Source organism: Phascolarctos cinereus, unplaced genomic scaffold, assembly GCF_003287225.1.
Source record: "Phascolarctos cinereus isolate Bilbo 61053 unplaced genomic scaffold, phaCin_HiC Scaffold_5;HRSCAF=322, whole genome shotgun sequence".
NCBI classification, from domain to species: Eukaryota; Metazoa; Chordata; class Mammalia; order Diprotodontia; family Phascolarctidae; genus Phascolarctos; species Phascolarctos cinereus.
Window position 1 is genome coordinate 217,616,066 of NW_027555958.1, and position 27,480 is coordinate 217,643,545.

Genomic DNA, 27,480 nt, shown 5'->3' on the forward strand with positions numbered 1-27,480 from the left:
TGACTTGCTCAGGGTCACACAGCTAGTAAATGTCTGAGGCTGGATTTGAACTCAGGTAGTCGCCCTGGTTCCAAGCCTAGTGCTCTGTCCATTGTGCCACCTACCTCCTTTGTTTGTTTAGCAAACACCAAAGTAGTGGATAGCCACTATACTTTGTGTACCTTGGCTACCACGAGTGCAGCTGTGAATGTTTTGATATATCTAGGACTTTTTCTGTCTTTGATCTTGTTGGGCACATATGTCCATTACTGGGATCACTAAATCAAAGGATATATATATATATATGTTAACCACTTTTTTTTAAAAAAAAGCAGAATTTGGTTGTAATTCTTGAAATGCGAGAGTTAAAATCTCTACAGTGCAAGTTTTTAAAGAAAAGCTGCCTAAATGATACAGAACCATAGTTACAGGGTTATAAAAATGACAGGAAAATGAGATATTTCCCAGAGTTGTATTTCCTGTGGAGGCATGCCTCTGCCTCCTTTTTGCCACAGTGAATCATAGATTCATGGGATGTTAGAGCAAGGAAAAATATCTAAGATCAGCTTGTCTGACTCACTTTATAGATGAGGAAACTGAGGCCAAGAAAAGTAAAGCAACTTGTCCAAGGTTCCCCAGTTCAATAGCAGAGCAGCACCTGGTCTGGATCAAATGTTCTCTCTATAATACTATCCTTTGTGTTTGAGGCCCCAAGAGGTTGAAATCACTAGGCTGGAAGAACCCAGATTCTTGGAGCTTTAGGTAACAAGGGTCCGGGTTTAAATTCCACCTCACATTTGTGATCTTGGGCAAATGAATGACTTCCTCATTTGTGAAATAAGGGGGTTTGGATTCAGTGGCTTCTGAACCCCCTTTCTAGCTCCTACATGAAATAGCATACCGAAGATGCAGGAAATTCCTTCAGTAGTGCTGAACAAGTGTTTGTTGGTCAGTGATTAATTAGTGAAGCAATGGCCCAAATTCTTTATGGAATAGAAATATGAAATGATAAGAGGATTACAAACCTGAAGACCTGATCAGACAGATTACCTCATATTCAAAAAGCAAAAAAACACACCCTCTAACCTTTACCTCCCAGTGCCCAGACAGTGTTCATTTGAGCTGAATTCTGTCTCCCCTGAGTGTTCTTGTTTCTGGGACCACAATGCAAAAAACTCAGAATTTCACTTAAGAACCAAATTGTAAATGCACATCATTCCCAGCCCTCTGAACAGCTCTAGCAGGTACTAATCTTTGTGATTGCATCTTTGTTCAAAACATCAGGACCCTGCAGGCTGACTATTTTGAATGTAAACTTTTCCTGGTGGAATAGGCTAATACGGTGATTTTAGTAGATTGTTCTATTTGGTCATAGATTTAGAGCTGAAGGGACCTCACAGAGTCAAATCGCCCCATTTTTACAGAGGTAATTGGGAACTAGGTAAGGGAATGAGAGAGGAAGTGATAGAGCTAAGGTTTGAACCCAGCCCAAGGCCTCTGACTCCAAAGGCAGTGAGTGTTCTTTCCCCTGTGCCAGATTCTCTATCAGTTTACCTTTCCAGAGCCTTCATGACAATTTATTTCCAAACTTTGCGTGATTGAAGGTAGAAACCACCATTCACCCCAACCCATCAAACCTGCATTTATATATAAGCTAGAACACTTAACACATTGTTCTGATTGAAAATGAAGCAGTGAATAGTAAAACAGTTTCACGTATCTAATGTCATGACATGAAGTTTTTTTTTTGAGGGGTGAGCAATTTTAGACTTATCTACTCTTGAATAATGCTATGAAAAGTCAGTTATAGTTTGATGTGGAGATGTACATAGTTGTGTTTTTCTTGTTGTTGTTTTTTGCGAGGCAGTTGGGGTTAAGTGACTTGCCCAGGGTCACTCAGCTAGTATCAAGTGTCTGGTCTGAGACTAGATTTGAACTCAGGTCCTCCTGACTCCAGGGCTGGTGCTGTATCCACTGCACCATCTAGCTGCCCCCATAGTTAGTTTTTCTGTTTGTACTGGTCACTTAAAAATAAGATTGTCATTCTTGATCATCATCGTCCTCTCTCCTTCCACCCTGCCATCATCATGTTAGCATCATTGCCAGTAAAGGCAATGTGGACCTGGTTTGAAATCCTGTTTCAGTGTGATTATGGGCAAGTCATTTAACCTATTGTTTTTCCCAGGGAACTTTCGAAGACTGTGAGTTAGATATGGATTTCTAACCTGCATATTGGAAGGAGTTCCTGACACTGATGAAATCACAAATCCAGACAAATAATAATTATAATCGTGATACAGATGGATACAGCTCGTTTACAAATCACTTTACTTAAAACAGCAGGGCAGTTAGGTGGCACAGTGGATAGAGTGCCAGGCCTGGAGTCAGGAAGACTCATTTTCCTGAGTTCAAATCCAGCTTCGGACATTTATTAGCTGCGTGACCCTGGGAAAGTCACTTAACCCTATCTGCCACAGTTTCCTCATCTGTAAAATGAGCTGGAGAAGGAAATGGCAAACCACTCCAATTTCTGCCAAGAAAACTACAAATGGGGTCACAAAGAGCTGGACATGACTGAAACAGCCAAACAACAGCAGTTACTTAAAACAACCCTCTGAGATCCATGTTGCAAGTATCATTACTCTTGTGACCATATAGATGAAGACACTCGTCAGGTGAGAAAGGTCAGATACTTGATCAGAATCACAGCTAGCAAGTGCCCGTGATGGGATTCAGACCTAGACCCCTCTCCACCAGTGTTCTTTCTGCTATTCTAGGTCACAGTGATGTATCGGTCTGATGACTTGTTTGGTTTGAAATCAGTTTCAGATCATTGGCTGCCATTATGCTCAGAAACTCCCAACTTTGTTATCTTTTGGTCTTTATAATTTATTTTAAAAATTAAATTGTATCTTCTTTTTTGCTTTGTAGATAAAGGCCTGTGGCCAAAAGCAATAAAAATCTGACTTGACCAAAATGTATTTTTTAATATACTGGCAGTTAACCCAATGATCCAAGTGTTGTTATGTGCTGTAGGGAAGGTAAAGTTCCAAGAGAGAACACACACACACACACACATGCGCGCGCACGCACACACGACTTGCTTGACTCCAACTCTTCATATATTTTTTGTACATCTATGTGGAATGATTACTTTTTACTAACTTCCATAATGGGGATGGAAAAAGTGTATATATTCAATAGATAATGTAAAAAGGACCGCATGTTATTTTATCCTGGGGAAAGATTGTAGATTTATTTAGGTCTGTTTGGTTTAATATTTAAGGCCCACATTGAAAGTTACTTTATTTGAGGTAGACTTAACTCAGCCCAGGAGATAACTTTACTGAAGTTGTGAATATGACAAAAGTTGGGGAATGGCATCTGAGCCTCCCTTTAGGCCTTTGACTTTCCAACTTGCACACTGATAGGTTTCTTAAGGTTCCCATCTTTAAATTCTTCATCATCCAAATACACCTTAAAGCCCAGACTTTTAAATTAATGGGTATAATAAAATTGGATGTAATACTGTGGCATGTTCTTAAAGATGTGTATTTCTAGATCTAATTATATCTCCAGGCTCTTATCATTAAGAGAACAGAATGTCAGTGTTTAAATGACCTAAGCTGAAAACTGCCTCTGTGAATTAGGAGTGCATTTATACGATACTTCTTGTATTCAGGATGCTTGGGAAACTTTCATTGTTCAGTTCGTTTTTAAGAAATCTGGGTAGCTGCTGAGAAAACTGAAAGACAAAGAAGTAACTTATTAGAAATCACACAGAAAAGGTCTTTTAAGTAGAGATTAGAACTCTAAACCCACAGAGTGTGTTTTAGCCTGGTTTGGCCTACTGTGTCTCCAGCAGGGTTCTCTCTCTTCCTTCCAGATACTGCCGTTCTCCTGTCCTGATTCTTTTCTGAGATCTTTCAGGCTAGGATCTTTAGGATCTAGGATCTTTCAGGTTAGAAAATTTCATTTTCCTTACTAATTGGTACCTCTTTGCTGCTGACATCTGAGGTGGAAAACCACTCAAATATGTCAGAGTATACTCTTACCCCTCCCTATAAAAACAAACATACCATTAAATAATATAAAACATAAATAAAATTAATATAAGCATGCCTATAAAGCATATAATAAATCTAGAAGTCACAGGATCATAGATTTCAAGCTAGAAGGACCTCAGTGGCCATCTAAATCTGTCTATATGTTTTATTGATGAAGAAATTGAGGCCCTGATTTCTAAAATGTATAGAGAACTAAGTCAAATTTATAAGAATACAAGTCATTCCCCAATTGGTAAATGATCAAAGGATATGAAGAGGCAGTTCTCAGATGAAGAAATTAAAGCCATCTATAGTCATATGAAAACATGCTCTAAGTCACTGTTGATTAGAGAAATGCAAATTAAATCAACTCTGAGGTCCTACATCACACCTATCAGAATGGCCAACATGACAAAACAGGAAAATGATAAATGTTGGAGAAGATGTGGGAAAATTAGAACACTAATGCATTGTTGGTGGAGTTGTGAAGTGATCCAGTCATTTTGGAGAGCAGTTTGGAACGTTGCCCAAAGGGCTATAAAATGTGCATACTCTTTGACCCAGCAATAGCACTTCTAGGATTGTATCCTAAAGAGATCATACAAATGGAAAAAGGAACTACATATACCAAAATATTTATAGCAGCTCTTTTTGTGGTGGCAAAGAATTGGAAATTGAGAGGATGCCCGTCAGTTGGGGAGTGGCTGAACAAGATGTGGTATATGAATGTAATAGAATGCTATTGTGCTATAAGAAATGATGAGCAGGCAGATTTCAGAAAAACCTGGAAAGACTTGTGTGGTCTGATGCCGAGTGAAGTGAGCAGAACCAGGAGAACATTGTAGACAGTAACAGCCACATTGTGCAGTGACTAATGTTGATAGACTTAGCCCTTCTCAGCAACGCAAGGATCTGAAAGAGTTTGAATGCAGATGGAAGCGTACTATTTGATTTTTTTTTCTGTTTTGTTTTGTTTCCTCTTTCTTGTGGTTGCTTCTATTGGTTTTAATTCTTCCTTACAACATGACTAACATGAAAATATATTTAATAGGAATGTATATGTATAGCCTGTGTCAGATTGGATGCCATCTTGGGGAGGAAGGTGGGGAGGGAGGGGGAGAAAAATTTTAAACTCAAAAGCTTATTGGGGCAGCCAAGTGGTGCAATGGACAGAGCTCCGGCCTTGGAGTCAGAAGGACCTGAGTTCAAATGTGTTCTTAGACACTTGACACTTACTAGCTGTGTGACCCTGGGCAAGTTAATTTTAAAAAAAGAAAGAAATTGAGGCCCAGGGAGTCTCAGTGATATTCCCAAGGTCACAGAAGTCAGAGGTAGAATTTGAACCCAGGTCCTTAACTGCAGAGGCAGAGCTTTTTATGCTGTACCAGGTTGTTCTTTTAACTGGCAAGAGCTTATTTGATAGAAGGATGTACCCAGCCCAGGGGAAGGGTAGCCTCTCACAAGACCATTAAGGTCTTTACTCCAGCCTTGGCCTAAAGACCATTGTGCTTGAGGCTCTGTGCTGGAATCTCTGGTTAGGTCTCCTACCTCGTTTGGAGATGTTGGCTGTCTTTCAGGTTTCTGGGTCTGTATTTCCCCAGTACTCTCCCCTTGTCTCCCCTCTAAGTCCCAGTACCAGACCCTAGTAGCATCCTAAATGGGAATTTTCTGGACACAAGGGTGGAAAACCTTTGTCTAAATTATGGCAGAGCATCTTTCGCAGCTAGATATAATGGTAGCATTCTTCCCTGCCCCTGGAACTTGCAGCAACTGATTTTTCCATAAGTAGGATAGTAGCTGATGCCGCTGTGACCTGGAGCAGATTACTTAACCTATATGGGCCTCAGTTTCCTCATCTGTAAAATGAGAAAGTTACACTGGATGGACTCTTCAGTTCCCTTCCAGTCTAACTCAGTGATCCTCCTTTAAAACTGGACTGGGAAAAATAGATTTGGAGGTCATCTGCAGAGAGGCTTGGATAAGATGGTTTTGAGGCAAAGTTGGGAGGAGGAGACCTAGCCTAACCAGACTGGAAATCTGTACTAACTACATCTAAGTCCACAGCGGTATGTGACTTTTAGCATCAATAAAGAAGGAAGGAGAGGCAGTTGGTGTTAACAGCCAAGGCTGAAAAGCCTTGACATCACTTTGGCATATTTTCTCCTCTAATTGAAACTTTCTCCTCTATGGCCTCAGCCATGACTTTTTTTTTTCTTTTGTAAATTTTGCTGTTTTTTACTTTAGGTACTATGAAGATGTCCAGGGACTTTTTTATCCTGGAATCATAGATTTAGGGTTGGAAAGGACCTTAGAGGTCATTAAGTCCAACCCCTTCATTTTACAGAATAGAGTTCCTAGAGTGAAGTGACTTGCCCAGAGTCACATAGGTAGTAAGAGTCAAACCTAGGTCCTTGGACCTCATATCCAGCAAGCTTTCCACTGTATCTTGCCACCTCTCAAAGCTCCCTACATCAACACAACTAGTAGCTGGACTTCATTGGAGAGAAGCTATGACGCTAAATAAAAAGAAAATGAGTTTCCTAATAATCAGTCCTAGGGGCTTATGATTTTTGCTCCATTTTCTACTCTGGTCGTTTCCAAGGCCACTCAGATGGTGTTTATATGACAAGCTGTTTGAAACCTAACTTTTTATATAAAATCTTGCCTTGCATGCTCTTCTCTCCAGTAAAAACCACTTTCTGAGTGTAGGTTTAATAATAATAATTAACCTTTTTTGAATGGAGACCTGTGATTTCATTGGTGTAGGGAATTCCCAATAAGAACACCCTGCCATCAAGACAGATCAGCACCTTAGAGAGTTGCTTGGGAGCATCAAGAGGTTAAATGTCTTTCCCAGGGTCACACAATCAGTGTATGTCAGAGGTGGGACTTGAAATCAGATCTTCATGGCTCTATGTATATTATGCTACACTACCTGTCATTGGCTCTGACATTTATAGTATGATTTAAAGTTTGCAGAATGTTTTACATACATCATATCATTTGAGCCCCATAAGCAGACTTGTGAGTTGGGTATATAGCTGTTATTGTCCCTATTTTGCAGGTTAGGAAACTGAGTCTCAAAGAGGTTAGCTGGTTACATAGCTAGGGTTTTGAACTCAAGTCTTCCTGACTCCAGATACAGTATTGGGCCACTACTTGATGCCTTTCGAAATTCTACCATCTGCATGAATGCCCATCAGCAGACAAGTTTACCCATGAAGGCGGTATTAATCCTGACAGAGAAAGGGGTACTTCTTACTTTACCTTAGTTTGCCTCCTATACACTTGATTAGTGGTGCCCAGGGGCCCGTGTTAGGGGAGGATCCTCTAACTTAATTTTCTTCTCTTCCCCATCTCAACCCTGTATAGTTACCAGTGTATTCCACCCTGTCTTCGGCTCTCACTTGCACCTTTTGTCTTATTGCTGGTTATATCTTGCCAGCTTCCCATGCTTTTGCTGTTCATACCCTTCTCTTCAGCTCTTAATCATGCACTGCTATCTGTAGTTGGAGAAGGGCATGCAAATGACCTGACTGGGCACACTGTGGAAATTGTGTTGTCTAACTTCAGCTGGACCCTCACTGCAGCAAAGCGATCCTTTTATGCCTCCCTAATTGATTCTCAAGTTCACTCCCTCTGGAGACCATCCCAGACCTTTTCTCCTCAGACCTCCTCTCTCTCTTCCCTCTCAGCTGAATGTTATTGTTCAGTCCTTTTTCAATCATGTCCAGCTCTTTGTGAGCCAATTTGGGGTTTTCTTAGCAAAGATACTAGAATGATTTGCCATTTTTTTCTCCAGCTCATTTTACAGATGAGGAAACTGAGGCAAATGGGGTCACACAACTTTAAGTATCTGAGGCCAGATTTGAACTCAGGAAGATGAGTCTTCCTGACTTCAGGCCTGACGCTCTATCTTTAAATCATGCTATAAATGTCAGAGCCAGTGAGAGGTAGTGTAGTATAATATACATAGAGCCATGAAGATCTGATTTCAAGTCCCACCTCTGACATACACTGATTGTGTGACCCTGGGAAAGACATTTAACCTCTTGATGCCACCTAGCTGCCTCTGTCAGCTGAATGTCCCACCCTCATACTTTGCTGAGAAGATAAATGCCATTCACCATGATCTTCCTCTCTTCCCTTTTTCCTGATGTGAAAATCTTCCGACATCAACTCTTACCTCATCTTTACTCCAGATTCTGATAATGAGTTGTCTCTCTTCAGCAATGCCAGTTGCCCTCTGTCTGTCCCTGATTTTATCCCTGCCCTCCTCTAGCCGACTGCCTCCTCAGTCATCTTCTCTCTCTGAAGTTTAATCTCTCCCTATGTACTTGGGCTTTTGCTACTGCCTACAAATATGCCTATCTCCCTTGCTAAAAAACAAAACAATAATGTTGAATAAATGAATGAATGAGAAAATCTGAGTACCAGGAAAGACCTGAGATCCATCCCCTAGTACGAAGCCCTCATTTTATAGGGGAGGACATTGAGGCTCAGAGATGGTGGTTGCTCAGTGTCACACAATTAGGCAGTAATCAGCTGGTCTCGGATCAAAACCTTGCTCTCCTGACTACCCATCTAAGCCTTTTTGTTACCCCCCTGTGTCCTGTGGAGCTGCCGGTTTATCCAAATAACTCTGATCTCAGTGAAGCTCGGAGCCAGTCATGGGAATCTTAGGATTTACAGCTAGAAGGCATCTTAGAGATCATCTGGTCCAACCCCTTCATTTTATAGATGAGGAAACTGAGGCCTTGTGAGGGAAGTGACTTGTCCTTGCTTACATAAGCAGTAAGTCAGAAAAGGCAGGATTTGAACCCTGGTTATTTTCACTGGAACTCTAGGGCTTTCCCCAGATACACCTGTCTGTGCATATGCTCAGTAGAATGTGTTCACAGATTGGGACCTGGAAGGGACCTCAGGCTGTCTAATCCAACCCTGTCATTTTATAAAGGTTGAAACATAGATTCACAGAGAGTGACTTGCTCAGGATCACATAGGTAGATTGCATCTGAGATGAGATTTGAACCTAAGTCCTCTGGTTGAAGGCAGTATTTTTTCCACAATGCCACAGAAGTCAGAGCTTTTGATCCTGGCAAGGAGAAACCCTTAGCAACACATGCTTTTGTGCTTCATGGAGAATTTTCGGTTGAAAGTTTAATGAAGCGCTTAAAGAAATTGTTTCATTGCTGCTACATAATTTAGTGCTCTTCTTTTGCATTAACATATTAACATGTTGTCACTTTTAACCTTTCACCCACTGAGTCAGGCACTTAAAGTGCTATTAAACTCAATAATTTTTCTTATAAATAGCCTGAGAGTGATGGGGAAAGAATTGGATTGACATTTTAAATAGGCTTCTGCTTCAACGCATTCCATGGGGCATGAGCATCACCAGTACTTTGAGAAAGGATTTGGGGTTGCTCTCTTAGGCCAGAATGAGGTGTGGATCTGAGAGGGAAGCCAGCATTTTAAACACCCCTCACTTCTGAAGTCAGAGTAAGCTGACCAGAAGAGGGAAGACACTGGTTTAGGAATCAGGATTATACTGTGCCTGGTTCGTCCTCTTGGCTGCATACAGAATTATAGGGTCTCAGTTTATACCCTTCTCTCAGCTGTAGTTTATTTTACCCATCTGAAAACTGGGAAATCACAGGATCAAACAGTTCTAAGCAACCATGTCCGATGTAGAAATTCCTTCTTTACAATGTATTGGGGAACATTTGGTCAATTAATTTTACTCTTTTGAAAAATGGGGAATCACAGGATCACATGTTTGGAAGTAGCTCTGTTTGATGCAGAAGGTCCCCCTGTAACTTGTTTTGAGGAACACTGGGCCTCTGCTTGATGACATACAGAGATAAGATATTCACTGTCTTCTGAAGTAACCCCTCCCATTTGTATTCTTTTTGTTTGTTTGTTTGTTTGATTTTAAGTTTGTTTTTTTTTTTTAGTTGAAGTCTGCCTTCTCTGTTCATTGTTTCTAGTTCTGCTGTCTGGAACCAAGCAGAAGGAGTCTCATTACTTGGTAACCTTTTCCTCAAATCAAAAGAAATAATATTCACAAAGCACTTAGTGGTGCTATGTTAAGTGCTTACTGGGGCAGCTAGGTGTTGAAGTGGATAGAATGCTGGGCCTAAAGTCAGGAAGACTCATCTTCCTAAGTGCAGATCTGGCTTCAGACACTTAACTAGCTGAGTGACTGTGGGGAAGTCACTTAACCCTGTTTGCCTCAGTTTCTTCATCTGTACAATGAGCTGGAGAAGGAAATGGCAAACCACTCCAGAATCTTTGCCAAGAAAACCCCAAATGGGGTCCCAAAGAGTTGGATATCATTGAAGTTACTGAACAATAACAACATAGATGCTTATTAACCTTTCCTTTCCTTCCCTTGTTCCCCATCTTCAGGTACTCAAAAACAGCTGTCATACTAAACAGAATCACAGATTTATAGTTGGAAGAAACCTTAGAGACCATCTAGTGACTAGTTCAACTCCCTCATTTCACAGATGAGGAAACTGAGGTCCAGGGAAATAAAGTGATTGCCCAAGGTCATGGGAGGTTGGCCTGAGAGAGGTGACATTGCCACAGTGTTCTCCACATTGTCTCTAAGACTGCTTCTCTAAGCTGAACATACTCCATTTCTTCAACCAAGTTTTTATATAATGTGTTTTCTAGACATTTATCTCTCTTAATTGTCCTTCTGTGGATGCTCTCCAGCCTGACTGTGTCTTTCCTAAAAATTGGCACCCAGGACAGAACACAGCACCCCAGATGTGGTCTGACCAGGGGAATTTCCTCATTTGTCAGATAAGGGGTGTTAGACTAGATGGCTTCTGAGATGCCTTTCACCTCTAAATCTGATCCTGTGTAGCACGGTGGCTGTCTGAGTATTTGAAGAAAAGTCTGCCATGTGGAAGAGGACCATCCAAGCTTTAGGCCTGTGAGCTTGTGAATTACAGAAGGACTGTCACCTCCATATTCTTGGACACACTACCCCTATTAGAGGCAGCTGGTGGTGCAGTGGATAGAGTACTGGGCCTGGAGTCAGGAAAACCTGAGTTCATATTCAGCTCCAGACAGTAACTAGCTGTGTGACCCTGGGCAAGTCATTCTGTTTGCCTCAGTTTCCTCAACTGTAACACAGGGATGATAATAGCACCTATCTTGGAGGGTTGTTGTGAGGATCAAATGGGATAATATTTATAAAAAGTGCTCAGCACAGTGCCTGACGCATAGTGCAGCCTGTGATCATGTTAGCTTCTTCTTTTGACTTGTATTGAGCTTGTACTCCACTAACCCCTTTCTCCTGCCTTGTCTGGCCATTTTTTAGCATTTTGTTACCTTCTTAGATGTGGTGAAGCATATGAACCTAGAGTAGGAATTACTTTTGACCTTTGCTCAGTAAGAGTCTTTGTAGAAATTGAGGTGGTATCTTTTACTGGCACTGCTTTTCCTTCAAAATGGTGATGGTAATAAATTCCTGAATCTGCCATGGTTTTCCTGAAACTAGGGGCAGAGTCTTAGAAAACACAACACTTTTACATCCTTTCCTCCTTACATTTTTAAGCAAAATAGTCATTGTTATCAAAATAGGACAATTTGGTTAATTGCATTGAGTGCATGTGTGTGTGTGCATGGCTACTGTACCATTCAGTCCCTGGGTACCTACTATATGTGCCCAGGACCCACACATTGTAGGAACAGAAAAGATAAACGATGTGATCCCTGCCCTTACAGAGCATCCAGTCTTGTTGGGAACATGAGACTTAGCCCCAGTGAAGAGGTAAAGAGAACAGTACAAGATGGTTATTATCAGTAAGTGCTCCCGTCTGTAATCTTGATTCCAAATGCTGTAAGGAGTTAAGAGAACAGCACAAAGTGTGCTAGGTTTGGAATCAGAGGACTTCTATTTGAATTCCTGCTCTGCCACTGTTTACCTCTGCAGCTTTGTTCAAGTTGCATCAGCTTGGTCATTTCCAAAAAGAGAGGGTTGGAGTAGATAACATTTAAGGTCTCATCCAACTATGATTTGTTCTTCCCCCATCCCTCACCTCCTTCCCTTCTCTTTTCTCTCTTTCTCTGTTTCTTTTCTCTCCTCTTCACTTTCTATATCTCTTTGTTTTCTTTTTTCTCTCTCCCTCTCTCCTTTCTTTTTCTGTTTCTTTACTGTGTCCCCTTTTTCTTCTTTTTCTTCTTTCTTTTCTTCTCTCTCTCTCCCCCTCCCATATGTGTATACACACACACACAATTTTATTTAAAGGTAGAGGAAAATATTGTGAGCTGGAGCAGCTGGAAAAGATTCAGAGAGAACTCCTTGATGACAGAATCTCACTTGACTCTAATTCAGCTCCTATCATGCCTAGGCAATAATTTCTTGAGTGTACCTGACAAGTGGTCATTAGTCTTTTTTTGAAATTAGAGAGAAGGCACTACTTTCTGAGGCTGACCATCCCACCTTGGGACAGCTCTGATTGTGAGGATTTTTTTTTTTACATTAAGCCTAATGCTTTATCTCTAGCTACCACTTATTGATCCTAATTTTGTCCTCTGCAGTCAAGTAAAACAGGTTTAATCCTTTGTTCATGGGACAGCTCTCCAGATACTTGGAGACAGCTGTTGTATTCTCCTTAAATCTATCTGGAGCCAAAGATTGCTGATTTCCTCTCAATCCTCCTTGTGGTGTGATCTTGAGGCGGGTTGCCCTCCAGTTTATCAGAGTCCTCCCTAAAATGTGGAGCCTGGTAGTTGATTCACTGATCGAATTAGATGTTGGTGACCTCTGAGATCCTTTCCAAGAATTAGATTCTGTGATTCTGCAAATAGATAATAATAAGGAGAGGGAAGGGAAGGTATTCTAGGCCCAATACAGGGATCAGCATGATAGGAAAGGAGCTGGGCATGAGCCTAGCTTGCCTGTGGGACAGGGAAGAAACTAGAACTGAGAGGAAGGTGGAGGTGAATGCATACTGAGGAATAGGAGGCTGAATTTAGCAAATTCAGTTTTTGCATTTTTGTATCTCAAGACACCACTGGCAAGGATGAATATGCAAAAGGGCCTACATTTTACCAAGCAAACAAAAAAAAATGTAGAATAAATAATTCACATCTGCAGAGTCTATATAGTGTGTTACTCTTACACAGAGTTGCCTGTTTGGATTGGAGTAGCCTAGAAAAGGCAGACCCCTTCACTGTCCGTCTGGGGCCTCACCCTTGAAGGCAAGGTCTGTTCCAGTTCATCTGAGTAATCTGAGGCTGCTTTGTATATAGCCCATTGTACTGTCTCTCTTTCTTGCAACTCTGAAAATCAGAGACATTCTGCAAAGTGGTGTGCCCGAGGACCTGTGATAAATATTTATTGATAATGATTGTGTGTGTGTGTTTTGTGGGTTCCAGATAGTCTGCCTGAAGAAGTCTCCCCTGAAAGGTCTGACTGTCTTTGGCTGTGCTCCATAATTTAAAGATTCCTAAAACAAACAGGGGTTGTTATGAGAGGCAGCAAGGATGTAGTGGATGGAGTGTTGCAACTAGAGTCAGGAAGACCTGAGTTTGAATTCCATCTCAGATTCTTACTATCTATGTGACTATGGGCAAGCCATCTCAAATGAGACTATAATTGTAAACTACTCAGCACAGTGCCTGGCACATAATAAACACTATATAAATGTTAGCTATTGTTGTTACTGTTGTTGTTATCCAGCCTTTCTGAGCTTTAGTAGCCCCATCTGTGATTAATATTAGCACCAACCCCTCGGTGTCATGAGGCTCAAGTAAGGTCATATAGGTGTGGTACAAACTTTAAAAGTGTTATGTAATTTGAGCTATCATTATCATTATTTTTATAGTTCCTTTTTAATTTTGGGATCCAAAGGCCTCTGGAGTCCTGTTAGTCCATCCCCCTGCCTCTGGGTAGGACTTATACCTAAACTGTTTCATCATCTTTTCTTAGAAGAATCTTAGAATTCCCAGACAAGGAAGGTCTATACTTTTCCTCCCTCTAGGGACTCTTGTTGGACTGGGGAGAACCCTAAAAGGGGCCACCATTGAAGGCAACTAGGTGGTACGGGGGACAGAGCACAGGGCCTGTAATCCAGAAGGCCTGAGTTCAGATTTGGCCATTCTCTTAAGTATTATATATAATCTAATGTTATATCACTTAATAATGTATGTTTATTTCCTTCCATTATGCCACAGAATTCTCCCAGATGAAGTACTAGGAGTTCCGTTGGGATGAGTACAACAGATTGGGTGCTAGAGAATAAGGGATTTTACTAGTCACTAGCTTTATTGCATGCAAATGAGATAGAAACAAAAAAGAATCATCTTTTGCCTGGACAAAACTTTAAAAAGGTGACTTGCAGGCTGCTTGTGCAACAGCTTGATTCAGATTAAGCTACAGTCTTGGCTTAAGATGGCTGAATTTGAGCTTTTCTGTTTTAGGTGTCAGTGAAAACCTCCTCCAAGTCCACTCCCCCCCCCCTTACAGCTCTCCTGTCAGTACTTTATCTCAGGTGTTTCCTATCACAGAATGTGAGGATTGGGTATGAATTGATGCTAACTCTACCTCATGTGAGTCTCTCAGTAGAGACTGACCCTAGAATGTGGCAGAGATGGGTGCCGTGGGCTGCTGCTTTGAGTGTGTCCAAGATGAGATAACATGAAATCTTTTTTCTTTTCCTTTCTTTCTTTTCACAGGTCACGGCCAAGACTGCCTTCCTATTTATTTTACCTCAGTATAACATTAGTATGCCCTCATCAGGTAAGAAAAGGATCTTTAACTGTTTCTTTATCCTTTTTTTCTTTGCTCACCTTCCCAACTTCTGTTCCCCATTTATCTGCATAACCTTTTCATATATTTGAATTCAATTTTTTAAAAATTCAGTTTTAAATTCAGCATTATGCATCCATCTACAGGTATGTAGTATTAGTAAAATGTCAGCATCCATTGGGTTAGAGCTCTTCGTTAAACCTACTGCCAGCTTTGGGGAGCAGAAATATTCCTCATTCTCTAACAGTATATTGTCGCACAGTTAGATGCTTTATGCCGGCTTTGGTTCTTTTCCCTGAAGCTGCTGCTGTTGATCTCTGTTAGAGACAAGATATCAAGCCATCAGGACCATTGATCTGTTCTTTAGTGTGGCTTCTACTCTTTTAATTATCATTGATGAAAATGGTAGTGTTATTATACACTGATCTGTAAGCAGGTATTGTGGACTGGGGGATAGAATACTGTACTGAGAATAGATTGTAAATGAATAAGCCCCCAGCCTTTGACATTTTATGTAACCACAGGAAGGCTGCCACTGCTTGCCTGCCTGAGACTGTGTTTATAAAATAAGGCTGTTTCTTGTCTTTTTTTGAGCATTTAATATATATTTAACACAGTGCTCAATAGCTATAATGCTCCCCCCCCGACAAAAAAAAGGGGAGGAGGCACAGTGACTATTTCTTGGGCGCTTACATTATTGAGGGTAACATGTAATAGGAGTTTCATAATTGTTAAATAAGTGAATAATAATAAGTGAAGTCCTGCCACCTATGATGAACAGTGGGGCTTGTACCTTTTTTGAGTCTCTTAAATCACCAGTATCAAGTACAGAATGAGGCAGCCTGGCTTACTGGGGAGAGTTCAAATCCTGGTTATTTATTTCAAATGAGATAATTGTAAACATTAAAGGGTTGTATAAATGTCAGCTACCATCATTTTAATTGTTATTATTATTAACAATAATAATAATATATATATAACCACAGACAGATTCACTTAGCCTTTCCAGTCCTTAGTCTTCTCATCTGTAAAACAAGGGGAGTAGACTAGGTATTCTTTAAGTTCCTGTCCAAATTTAGATCCTGGGATTAGTGAAAGTGCAGAGCGATGGAGACTTTTGATTTTCAGTGAACTACCTTGCTTCCATGGTGATGGACCCCATTCTGGGACATCTGTTGTCATATGTGGCACGGTAGCCCACATCTTCTCTGACCTGTCTGTCCCAATGCTCTCTTGTTGCCACTACCTCATAAATTAAGGCTGCCTGGATTCAGGTGGGCGATCGTACCTTTAGGGAGGTGAGATTGGACAGAGTAGAAATGAGGCAAAAGAGAATTCTTCCATTCAACAGACATTCATTGTGTGTTTGTTTTATGCTAGGCACTAGGATTACCAGGACATAAATGAAACAGTCCCTGCTCTCAAGGAGCTTACATACTCCTAGGAAAATAGAACATATACACACATAAGTAGATACAAGTAAAGTAATTTGAATGAGAGAGAGCATTAATAACCAGGGGGTGGGGCCTCGAGTTGGGAAAGGTCTCATATAGGAGCACTCATATAGTGCACTGAAAGAAGTTAAGAAGTTCTCTAAGGTAGAAGTGAAAGAGTGTATTACAGATAATGTATACAAGTAGAGCATGGGAAAGTTCAGTGTTGTGTATGGGAAACTCTTAGCAAGTCAGGCGCAATTCAGATGGGGAATATGTGAAGGGGGATAATATGTAGTCAGTCAACAAGCATTTCTTAAGCCTCTGTTATATGTACCAGGCACTGTACTGGGCATTGAGACACAAATATAAAAGTGAAAATAGTCCTTGCTCGCAAGGAAATTAGTAATGGCTAACATTTCTGTAGTACTTATTGTGTGCCAAGCACCGTGCTAAGCACTTTACATTATTATCTTAGCTGATCCTCACAACAATCCTGGGAGGTGGGGGCTATTATAAACCTCATTTTATAGTTGAGGAAACTGAGGTAAACAGAAGTTAAGTGACTTGTCTGGGGTCACATAGCTAGTAAGGCTGAATTTGACCTCAGGTCTCCTACCTCTAGGCCTGATGCTCTATCCACAGGGTCACCTAGCTGGACCATGCTAAAGGAAGGTTTGTGAGGACACTGTCGTGTCCTTCTGCAAAGCATCTCCAGATGCCACTGAAAACAGAATTCTGTCTGGGCTACAGAACCTGACCACCCTATAAGCATCATAGATCCAGAGCTAGCAGGGACCTTACAAACCATCTAGTCCAACCCTTTTATTTTACAGATGAGGAGACTGAGGCTCAGGAAGTTTAAGTTACTTGTGCAAGGTCACACAGGTAGTAGTAAGTGTCAGGAGTATGGTTTGAACCTGGAAGCCTGTACCCTTCGCACCGTGAACATCTCATTGTCCTTGGCTCTCTGGTCTTGGCAGTATTGTTAGACTTGAGCCACTCACCAGGGAAAAGAGATGTCCAATGCCATAGGCAACCGTGCAGTCATAGATCTGTTATCTCTGGTCGTATATGGTCAGTTTATTAAAAAGATCCTGTACCCCAAACCCTGGTAGCCAGAAGCAGCTCTGACAGTCTGTTCTTTCTTAGTGAAGCCTCAGAGTGGGAAACCAGTTAACTGGCCTCAGCTCCCAGAGCCTGGGTCTCTTGCCATTCTCTTCTTAGAAACTCTGGGGCAGAGGAGTTGCCTCGTAAGCCCTTGGAAAGTCAGTCCATACCTCAGGAGAATTACCTGCTCTGAATTATTCCCTTTGCGGTGAATTCCATGGTCCCTCCTTGCTAGCCTCAGCTGTGTCCCTCAAGAGAACATAGGTGCCAAGACTTCCTTGGCTTTTCTAGCCTGCCCAGGCTAAGCAGTTTGTAGTTGACTGCTGGTGAACCTTGGCTAGCAGCAGAATGACCTGTGGGCTCTTTGATGGTCAGAGAGTCAAAGATTTTCCAGGATTATCTGTCCTTCCTCTCCCGAAATTTCTTCAGCTTCTTGGAGGAGCATTTTTTCCCTTATAGAAGTGAACATTTGAGCCTAGGTGGTTGGTACCATATAGGATCAACCTCTTGGTCCATTCAGCCTGGAATTCTGTCTCTGATGATGGCACAAGGGGAGGTTTTGTGGAAGGGCATGGTTATCCGCCGTGATACACATCCTCACAAAGCTTCAAATAGGCCCTTGTGGTGTAGGGGAAAGTGTACTGGACTGGAACGGGCTCGGATCTCAGATGCTTACTAGCTGTGTGACCCTGGGCAAGGCACTTAACTTCTGTTTGCTTCAGTTTCCTCATCTGTAAAATACGAGGGTTAGACTAGATTGCCAGCTGAGGTTGTTTCCAGATCCAGGATCTTGTGTTCTCAGATGCCACGAGGTTTCTGAAGAAAGAAAGTGGTCATTTTCTGTGGGCATTTAGGCTCATGTATAACTTATGTCAGGAGAGAAGAGTTTACACAGTCACAGGACTTGAAAGTTAGAAGGGACCTCTGTGGCCATTGACTCCAACTCCTACAACCCTTAGTATAAGCTGCCTGGAAGGTGGCTCTCTCTTCTTAGTTTGAACCCCTCCCAGGAAGGGGACCTTGCACCTCTCAGGGCAGCCTGGTCCGATTTTGGAAGGCTCTAATTGCTGGGAAATTTCTTCCTGACATCAGGCCTAAAGTTGCCTGTTTTTGCTCCTGGCTCTGTTCTCTAGGGCCAAATAAAACCAATCCAATCCTTCTTTCTAGTGGCAGCTCTTCTGGAAGACTGTTGTCATGTTACCCCTTTAGGCTGCACATTCCCAAGCCCTCAATCCTTTTAAAAAGTTAAGTCTTTCAACTGAAATTTAAAAGCCACTATGTAGAATATACATTGCATCATATTCTAGCTTTATTATAGCAATTTTAAATTTGCATGGTTTGGCATGTCTGCGTAATACATGTTGCCTTTCAGATTTACTGACTGTATCTGACTATATCTGACTGTATACTGACTGTATCTCATGCCTACACCACCACGTGGTAGTATATAAGAGCTGAGAACTATGGAGGAAACAATACCTGTTTCTGAATTTGTCCCCACCTTGGAACTTAACAAATTATAGTATCGAGTTCTTATCTCAATCACAGGTAGCCAAGCTACTTTCAGAACTCCTTCGTGGGACCACCAGCTTTAGCTTTGTGAATCCCTGGGCATTCCAGCAGAACTAATGTGGCAGGCAGTGGAATTCACCCTGCTACTTGTGGAACAGCAGACTGGTAGCTGTTTACATTGAAGAGACCCTCCCCTTCTATAGTTAAAAGTTCCCCTGCACCCCCACTTCAGGCTGTAAAAGGAAGCCTCAGCTTCCAAGTCAAAATCAAGTCTCCTCATTTATCCCAAGGTTGGATTGCTTAGTACCAGGTTTTCTAACAGATAAGACTGAATTCAATTCAATGTGACCATCTTGTAAGCACTTGCTTACCAGCCTTCCTCAGTGCTTTTAATGGCCCCAGAATATGAAACAAAAGCCCATATTTTTAACCTCAGCATCCAGTAATGCTGGTATGACCCTTATGTCATAAAGAACAGTAGTAGTCTTTCAAGAATTGAAGTTGAAAGTCACCCAGAAGTCAGTTGAGAGGAGCCCATAGTAAGTGTGAGGAATAATTACCAAGGAATAATTGTACAAGATGAGTAGCATATAAAAAATGTTATTAGAGAGCTGGAGGACCAGAAAAGAACGTGGACCTGTACAATCTGTATTGCTAGAGAGGAATATTGACATCAAGTGAGATCAGAGAGTCACTGATGCAACTTGCTAAACTCATTTAAAAATTGTAAACTGCTAGAACATAGACTCTTTTGGTAAAAGTATTTTCCCCTCTACTTTTGTCTTCTTTCATTTTTTAAAAAAAATTCATAATCTCCACATCCTCTCCTTTCAGAAGACTGGGGAGAAGGGTGGATAACTAGGTGGAGCAGTTCAGTTGCTGTGGGTGGGGGATTTCCTTCCACTTCTTTGTCTCTCTGTCCCATTCTTCCTCACTCCACCCCACCATGTCCCCAAGCTATAAATTTGTGATTTGGCAAAATTAGAATCTATTAGTTATGAGCTCAGCCAGAAAAGAGAAGGGGAGAAAGAGTTACAAGGTCTTAAAAGACTAGTAGGTCTAGGCATGCATACTGGGGAGTACTTGCTGTATATACTCAGAGGTTTTCTAAGGTCATCTGAGGTGACTTTCTGTATCATCCCTCTCCTCTCCTCCCAATCTCCAGCAATTCTAATTTTTGCAGGGTATACTCTGTCACTTAAAAAGGATGGGAAAGCCCCAATCTGTAGGATCATGGTTAGAAATAAACAGAACTCAGGTCTCGAATGAATAGAATATGAATTCTTCCAGTACCACTAACAAGCAAATTAACTATATCAGTGATCCTAAATCCTATTGACTTGCCTACCTATTTCTGGTTCAGAACATATACCCAGAAATAGTTCAAGTATTAGAATGTACGTGACTGGCTGTTGCCATGGATTTGCTGTGTGATCTTGGGCAGGTCATTCAACCTCTTGAGTTCTTCCTGCAAATGAAGATGGTAAAAGTGATTGATGGGCTTGACCTCTCTGTGCTGTCATAAAAACAGCTGGTGGGTGGATTGCAACTTCCTTGAATGGGAATGTCAGCCTTCCAGATAAGTATTTACCTTTAGACTAAAGAATATCAGACTAAAAATAAGAGCCTCTGTCCTCCTTAATGTTGCTTATTTTTTGCGAGAGTGTTATTTGTAGGAAGGAAGAAATACTGAATCAAACTCAGTAATCAATTAATTTTCACTGGAAAGTATTTGAATGTTTTAGCTGTGTTCACAGGTGAAAATACTGTCTGAGCAACTCCTTTCCCTTTCCCTCTTCTCCCTCTTTCCTTCTCTCCCTTTCTCCCTCTCCTCTTTTTCTCTCTCCTTTTCCCTCTCTACCTCTCCTTCTCTTCTCCTCCCCTCCCCTCTTCTCTCCTCTTCTTTTCTTTCCTTTTTCCTCTCTCCTAGGGGGAGGGAGATCTCCCTCAAATAATAATGTTTATTTTGTAGTTAATCGTAACAAGGACGTAGTCTTAAAAAAAAAGAGAGAGAAAAAAAACCTGTGGAGGCCTAGGAGTTTAGCTTTCGTTACTAGCTGCACTGGATCAAGGTGATTTTTTATCATCTGCTTTTTTAGTAAGACCCTGGGTACCTTTTCTACCAGAGCTTGGCCATGTTTCCTGTAACCCCTCCTAGAATGGAACACTCTACTTATAAAAGGGACCCCAGACAGGCTTCCCAGCTGGAGGTTTGAAAGCCCCTTTCTGTGGAAACAGCCTTTTGTCTCTTCCTTGACGGCTCTGACTGAGCCCTCCCAGTAATTGCTTAGGGACTGTGATGCTTATATGTCTACTCTGAAGATTGGAATCTCTCGAAGACGGAGTGCCTCTTTGTGTTCTTTAAGCTGGGGTACCGGGGGAGGACCGGGGACAAAAAGCAGAGACAGGTGGGCAGTAGCAGCTCTGGAGAAAGAAACCTCACTTAATCGGGGAGGGGAGTTAATCAGGGTAGGAACATCATACGTTAGTGCTAGAAGGGATCTTAGAGATCATCTGTTCCAGCCCCCTCATTTACAGATGAGGAAACAGGCCAAGAGAGAAAGAATGATTGGCCCGAAGTCACAGAGTTAATATACAGGGTACCTCCCCCTACTCCACCTCCTTCTTTCCCAGAAGCTCAGGCAGTCTTGGGTAGGGGCTTATTTTACCAAAGGGCTTGTAGTTCTTTTTGGGGTTTTGGTTGAAATCATAAGGTGAGGCCTTATGGTGAAAGACTTCAGTCCCAAAGACATCTTGGAAGTCAAGGACTGTTACTGTTACCCAGTACTTCTGGGATCTTTGTATTTCTTGATTTTTTTTAATCTTTCCGATTTAGAAATAGATCCCTTTTACACTAAAAAAAAAAAATTAACTTTGCCACCTCAACTTAAGGGGAGGAAATGTTTCCTGAGTAAACAAGTTAAAATCCCAATTTCTCTGAGGGCAGACAGCCAGTTATTTTAATCACAGGGACAGCCCAGGTTTAGAAAAGAATGCAGCACCTCCTTCCCTTATTTGCAGAGGTGGAAGAACTATAGATTGGATCACCACATATTCTGTTGGACTTGGTTGCCGGGTTGGTTAGTTTTGCTGAACTGCTTCCCCTCCCCTCTCCCACACCATTACATATTCCATGTTATAAAGGAATGACTTTCCAGTTGGGGGAGATATAAGTATATAAGATGTTCCAAAAACCTCACTGAGACTTTTGGGATATGCTGTATATTAAGAAATGAATGTGATGTAAAGACAAATGCTATCTTTTTTTTTTTTAAGAGATTGTAGCACATTGATGGCGTTGGAAGAAGTAGTGACTTCAGAGGTCTTCTAATCCGGTTTTTTTTGGTCTGTAGATTCATTCAGTAAGGGTTTATTGAGCGCTTACTCTGTGTCAGTCACTGCTAGGTGCCAAGAAGAACAAAGACCAAAATGGAGCAGTCATTGCCTTCTATGTGCTTCCATTCTAGAGAATGAGGAGACAAAGATGTAGATGTAAGTGACTTAGCTAAGATCACGAAGCACTGAGTGGCAGAACCAGTATTCAGATCCTTGGGGCCTCTGAAATACAGAGACTTCAAGTATTTGTGTAGAAACAGCATCAGAAAAGCCAAGGGGAGAAAGCTGTCTTTCAGGGGCTATAAATGTAATTAGAAAGTATTCTTCATTTTTGGGGAACAGAACCGGAAGATAACTGTGGTGGAAAGAATGCTAGACTGAATCTGGAAATCTGGGGCTGAGTCTCATATCCATTAGTTTGTAACCCTGTGACCTTAGTATTACAGACTCCTTGAGTGACAGATGAGTTATTTCACCTCTTTGAGCTCATTCTCCTTATTCATTCATTAAAAAAAGATTGATTAAAGCCTGCTGGATGCCATCCACCAAGTACAGTAAAAAATGGCATACATCTGTGTAGTCTTTTAAGATTTACAAAATGTTTTCACACCCTGCCTCAGGTAATTAAGGCATGTATTATTTTCATTTTATAAAAGAAGAATTAAGCCCAAAGAAGTTTAGTGACTTACCCAGGGTCATACAGTTAATATGTATTGGTGTTAATATTTGAACCCAGATCTTTTGACTCTTAGACTTGTGTTCTTTTTGATAGCCTATTCAGCGGTCTGTAAAATAAGAGATTTAACTAGGTGACTTATCTTTATACACAGCGTTCTGCACCTGTAATTGGACCTTCCCCCTCTCCCTGTGGTCCTGCAAAGAAGAGTGGAAGGTGTATTATTTTCTTCTGTCTTCAGGACCAACTTTGATCATTATAATTTATAGTGTTCAATTTCATATTCTTGCTTTTGTCTTTAAACTGTTGTGTTCTAAATGATTTCTGAGGTCCCTTCTAATTCTAAATCAGTCAGACAATCGTTAAGCATTTATTAAGTACCTGCTATGTGCTATGATTCGAATTCCCTAAAAAAGGGGAAAAAACTGTCCCTAGAGGCTGCCTCATTTCAGATGAGATAATATTTGTAAAGTGCTTAGCACAGTAATAGGCATGTAGTAGGCACTGTATAAATGCCCATTCCCTTCACCTCTTCAGCAAAGCAGAGTAGGGGGAGGAGGGCAGAAGAGACATTGGAGCTGGAACAGGGAAGATAGTGGGAGAAGAGTATTTATTTCCCAAGCTAGATGGGTTCAAATCAGAAGAGCCTACTGATATGCCTCATAGAATCTTTGGAGAAAGGACTCATGGAGTGTTAGAGCTGAAATGTCCATTAGGGGTAGATCATCATATCCAGCCTCTCATTTTAGAGATGGGGGGGCAGGGAGACTCTGAGGATCAGGAAGTTAAAAGACTCACCCATTTAAGAAGAGTGTTTAGCCACTTACTGCTTTTTCTGAAAACTTGTGGAGAACAGGGATAGCCCTGGACAACCAGGACATCCAGAGTTACTGTGGTAATTAGAGAATAACCAGCCTGAACCACAGTGCCTAGGAATAGACAAAGCAGATGAGATGATCAGTCCATCTCGGGGACTGAATATAAGAAAGCACGGTACATTGAGTAAGTAGCAGCTAGAATGAATGGCTTGTGAAAAGCAAATCGTGCCAGACTAATTTAATTCCTCTCTGTGACAGAGTGACAGGCCTTTGTAGATAAGGAGAAGCAATAGATGTGATCTACCTGTATTTGCCTAGGAGTTCTGAGTTTACTCCTGTGATTCTGCTTGCCTGTTACTGGCTGGGGAGGGAAAATTGGACAAAGGGCACTTTTTACTAATAAATGATGGGGCCAGGGGTACAATAGGGATGGGAGAAGGGTAACATGGAGGTGGGACCAGTTGATCAGCTGGGCAGGGTAGCAACTGGAAGATCTGGGGAGGGTGGAAACTAGATATGGGGAGGCAAAGGGTCTTGGCTACAGAGTGCTTAGAAAGAGCTCTTAAGGTAGAGGAAAAAAAAAAAGATTTGTCTTTGTCTTTATAGAATGGTCCCTAGAAGGTACTTTGTTAGGGAAGGGGTGGGAAGGCAGCCTTCAACAATCCTATTTATAGGTTTTAGGATAAACTGAATTTTCATGTAGTATATGGTACCATTGCCAGTTTTTCTGGGTTTCAGGCTAAAGTTACATTTCCAGTCACTTGGGTTTCCATCCTCAGTCCTCTTTGATCTCTTCCCTCCACATACAGTTGCCAGGTCTTGTCAATTCTCTATCCACTCTATCTCTTACCTCTAGCTAGCTAGATATTTCACATTATTCTGCTCCACATACTCTCCATTTCAGCCAAATTGATCAATACTAATGAGTGAGTGGAGTTTATTAAGCTCTTACTGTATCTTCTGTCACTTTTATCTCTGCCTTTCGATAGTCTGTTTGTTCCCCAGGCCTGGAATGCATTTCCTCCTCATTTCTACCTGTTAGAATCAAGCCTTAGCCTCCTTCCAGATTGACTGTGGGAAGCTTTACCTGATTCTCCTGGATCCTCAAATCATCTTATATTCTACTTGTTGACATTATATCCCTCAGTAGAGCTGGCTTCTTTTGCTTCAGCAGTGCCTGGAACATAGTAGGTGCTTAATATATGTTTATTGAATAGACTAAGAATAATAGCATCATATATTTATTTAGTGTTCTGTAGTGCTTAGGGTATTTCTTTTGCATTTTGTCTTTTTAAAATTTTTGTATTGCTGTCATTTCAAAGTATATCACTTTCCCTCTCCTCCCCTTCCCTCTCCAGGCAGGCAACTCTTGCATGGGCCTAGTTATTCATGTGTTGTTTCCAGAATATAAACCACTATAGAATATAACTCTTTTATATGAATATGTATTTTTTTCTTTTGATAAAAATGAATGTTTTTTGAACATCCATTAAATTTTCAGCTGGCACCATATCTTGGGAGTAGTGAATTCCTTAAGTTTACCTCCCACTTTGTAATATCCTACTTCCTTTTATTTGCATTAAACATACTTCCTTCAAACTTAAAAAGAATGTAAGCCCCTTGAGGGCAGAGGTTGTTTTTGCCTTACTTTGTATCCCCAGTTCTTAGGGCAGTGCCTGGCATACAGTAGGTGCTTAATAAATGTTTATGGATAGACTATAACAAAAAATAAAAAAGAGCGATGGGAGGTGGGAAGCAGTTCAGCACAACTAACCGACGCATTAAGCCTATCTGACAATATTACATACTTTCTCTTTTGAGGCCCACAGCAACTTGGTGATATAGTTAGGGAAAACAGGGGCACCTTTCCATACTCCCTTTTCTTTTTATGAAGTACTTTCAGGCTTGATTAGAATTCTACCTCTAGGAATCTGGACGGGAAAAACAGCAACAGGAAGTCCAAAAACCTTTTTTTGAGGGGGAGGTGTTGGGGGAAGGGGAGGAGTAGAATAAAATGCATTCATTGAACTATCATTGATTAAGCATCTCTGCTAGGTTCTGGGATGGGGGGGGGAGAGTCTGATGTCATTCCCAGTCCCCCATCCCCTTATTCCTACCCCCACTCAATAAATTCTCATGTCTCTCTTATTACCTCCAGGATCAAATAAAAAGTCCTCTGTTTGGCATTAAAACTCTTATAATTTGGCTCCTTCCTACCTTTCTAAATTCCCTTACATTTTACTCTCCTCTCATCTTCTAAGATGCAACAACACTGGCCTATGTGCTGTTCTTTGAGCACCTCAATTTCCTATCTCTGAGCTTTTGCACTATCTCATTCCTGACATGCCCTCATTCCACCTCTACCTCCCAGCCTCCATGTCTTCCTTCAAAGCCCTGCTCAGGTCCTACCTTTTGCAGGAGGCCTTTACTGGTCCATCCAAATACTGAGAGAGATTACTTTCCACCTACTCTATTTATTGTATATATATATACCTAGTTGTTCATGTGTTCTCTCTGCCATTAGACTTTATGCTTCCTGAGGACAGCAGCTGCTTTTGCCTTTTTCTGTATCCCCAGTGCTTAGCACAGTGCCTAACATATAGTTTGCCCTTAATTCTTGTTGACTTGGTTCTTCTTACTAATAATAACAGCTCAGGGTTTAAAAACAGTTTTACAAAGTGCTTTTCTCACAATGACTGAGAAGTAAGTAGAGGAGGGGTGTGTGTGTGTGTGTGTGTGTGTGTGTGTGTGTGTGTGTGTGTGTGTGTGTATGTATTGTATCTGTACCCATGATTTCATTGGTATAGCTAATTGCTGGTGAGTAAACCCCTTCTATTCAAATCAGCTCAGCAGATATTCTATAATTTAGAGTCTTAGAGAGTTGCCTGGATCACTGAGAGGGCAGGGCACTTGTCCAGGGTCACAGAGCCAGCCTCTGTTAGAGGCCAGACTTGAACCCAGGTCTTCTTGACCCTGAGGCTGGTTCCTGTTATACATTACCTGATGCTGCCTGCCATGTCTTCAACAATTCTGCAAATTTTCAGGTGTCTAGTACAGTGTTATGTACCCCAGTAGATACAACCTGTGTACGTTGATTCTGATACTAGGAGGCACTCTGAAATCCATGAGTTATGGCCCAGTTTTACTATGGCCAAGTTGCAGATTAAATCCTTTTTAAGTTTTCAGCTCTCTTCCTTGGTAGTCGGTGCCACCTTTAACCTCTGAATCTCAGTGCTTATCATTGGTTATAGTAAAGGGAGGAAATTGTGGAATGGACTCATTACAGCTCGAGAATCGACCCAGGAATGGCGAAACAAATTATGTTAGATGTGAGTGAAATAGAATACTATTGTACTGTAAGAAATGATGAGCAGAACAGCTTCAGAGAAACCTGAGAAGACTTAAATGAACTAGAGTGAAGTGAGCAGGACCAGGACAACAGTTTATACTGTAACATCAACATTGTAAAGACAGACAGATTTGAAAGATTTATGAACTCGGATCAGTGCAGTGACCAAGCACGATTCCCTGGGGAGTGATGATGCACGCTACCTACCTTTGATCCAGAGATGACAAACTTCATGGTGTATCACAGTAAGATATATTTTTGGACATGGATGGCGTAGGAATTTTTCTCTAGTTATGTATATTTATTATGAAGATTTTGTTTTGTTTTATTTTTCCCAGAGGAGGTGGTAGGAAGAATAGGTAAAATTGAAAAAAACTAAGTGGGGAAAAAACTAATAGGTTAGTTGCCATCATGTTGATTTACAGAAAGACAGCAAAGAGCCAAGCACAG

The 27,480-nt window shown here is 41.3% G+C and overlaps 1 protein-coding gene across 1 annotated transcript in view; it reads left to right on the top strand.

Annotated features, from left to right (window-relative positions):
• TRAM2 (translocation associated membrane protein 2) overlaps nucleotides 1-27,480 on the top strand; it is a 104,903-nt gene that overhangs the window by 49,509 nt on the left and 27,914 nt on the right. Inside the window, exon 2 of the mRNA XM_020993962.2 lies at nucleotides 14,724-14,787. Coding sequence (XP_020849621.1) covers nucleotides 14,724-14,787 — 64 coding nt within the window. The remainder of the gene's footprint in view (nucleotides 1-14,723; nucleotides 14,788-27,480) is intronic.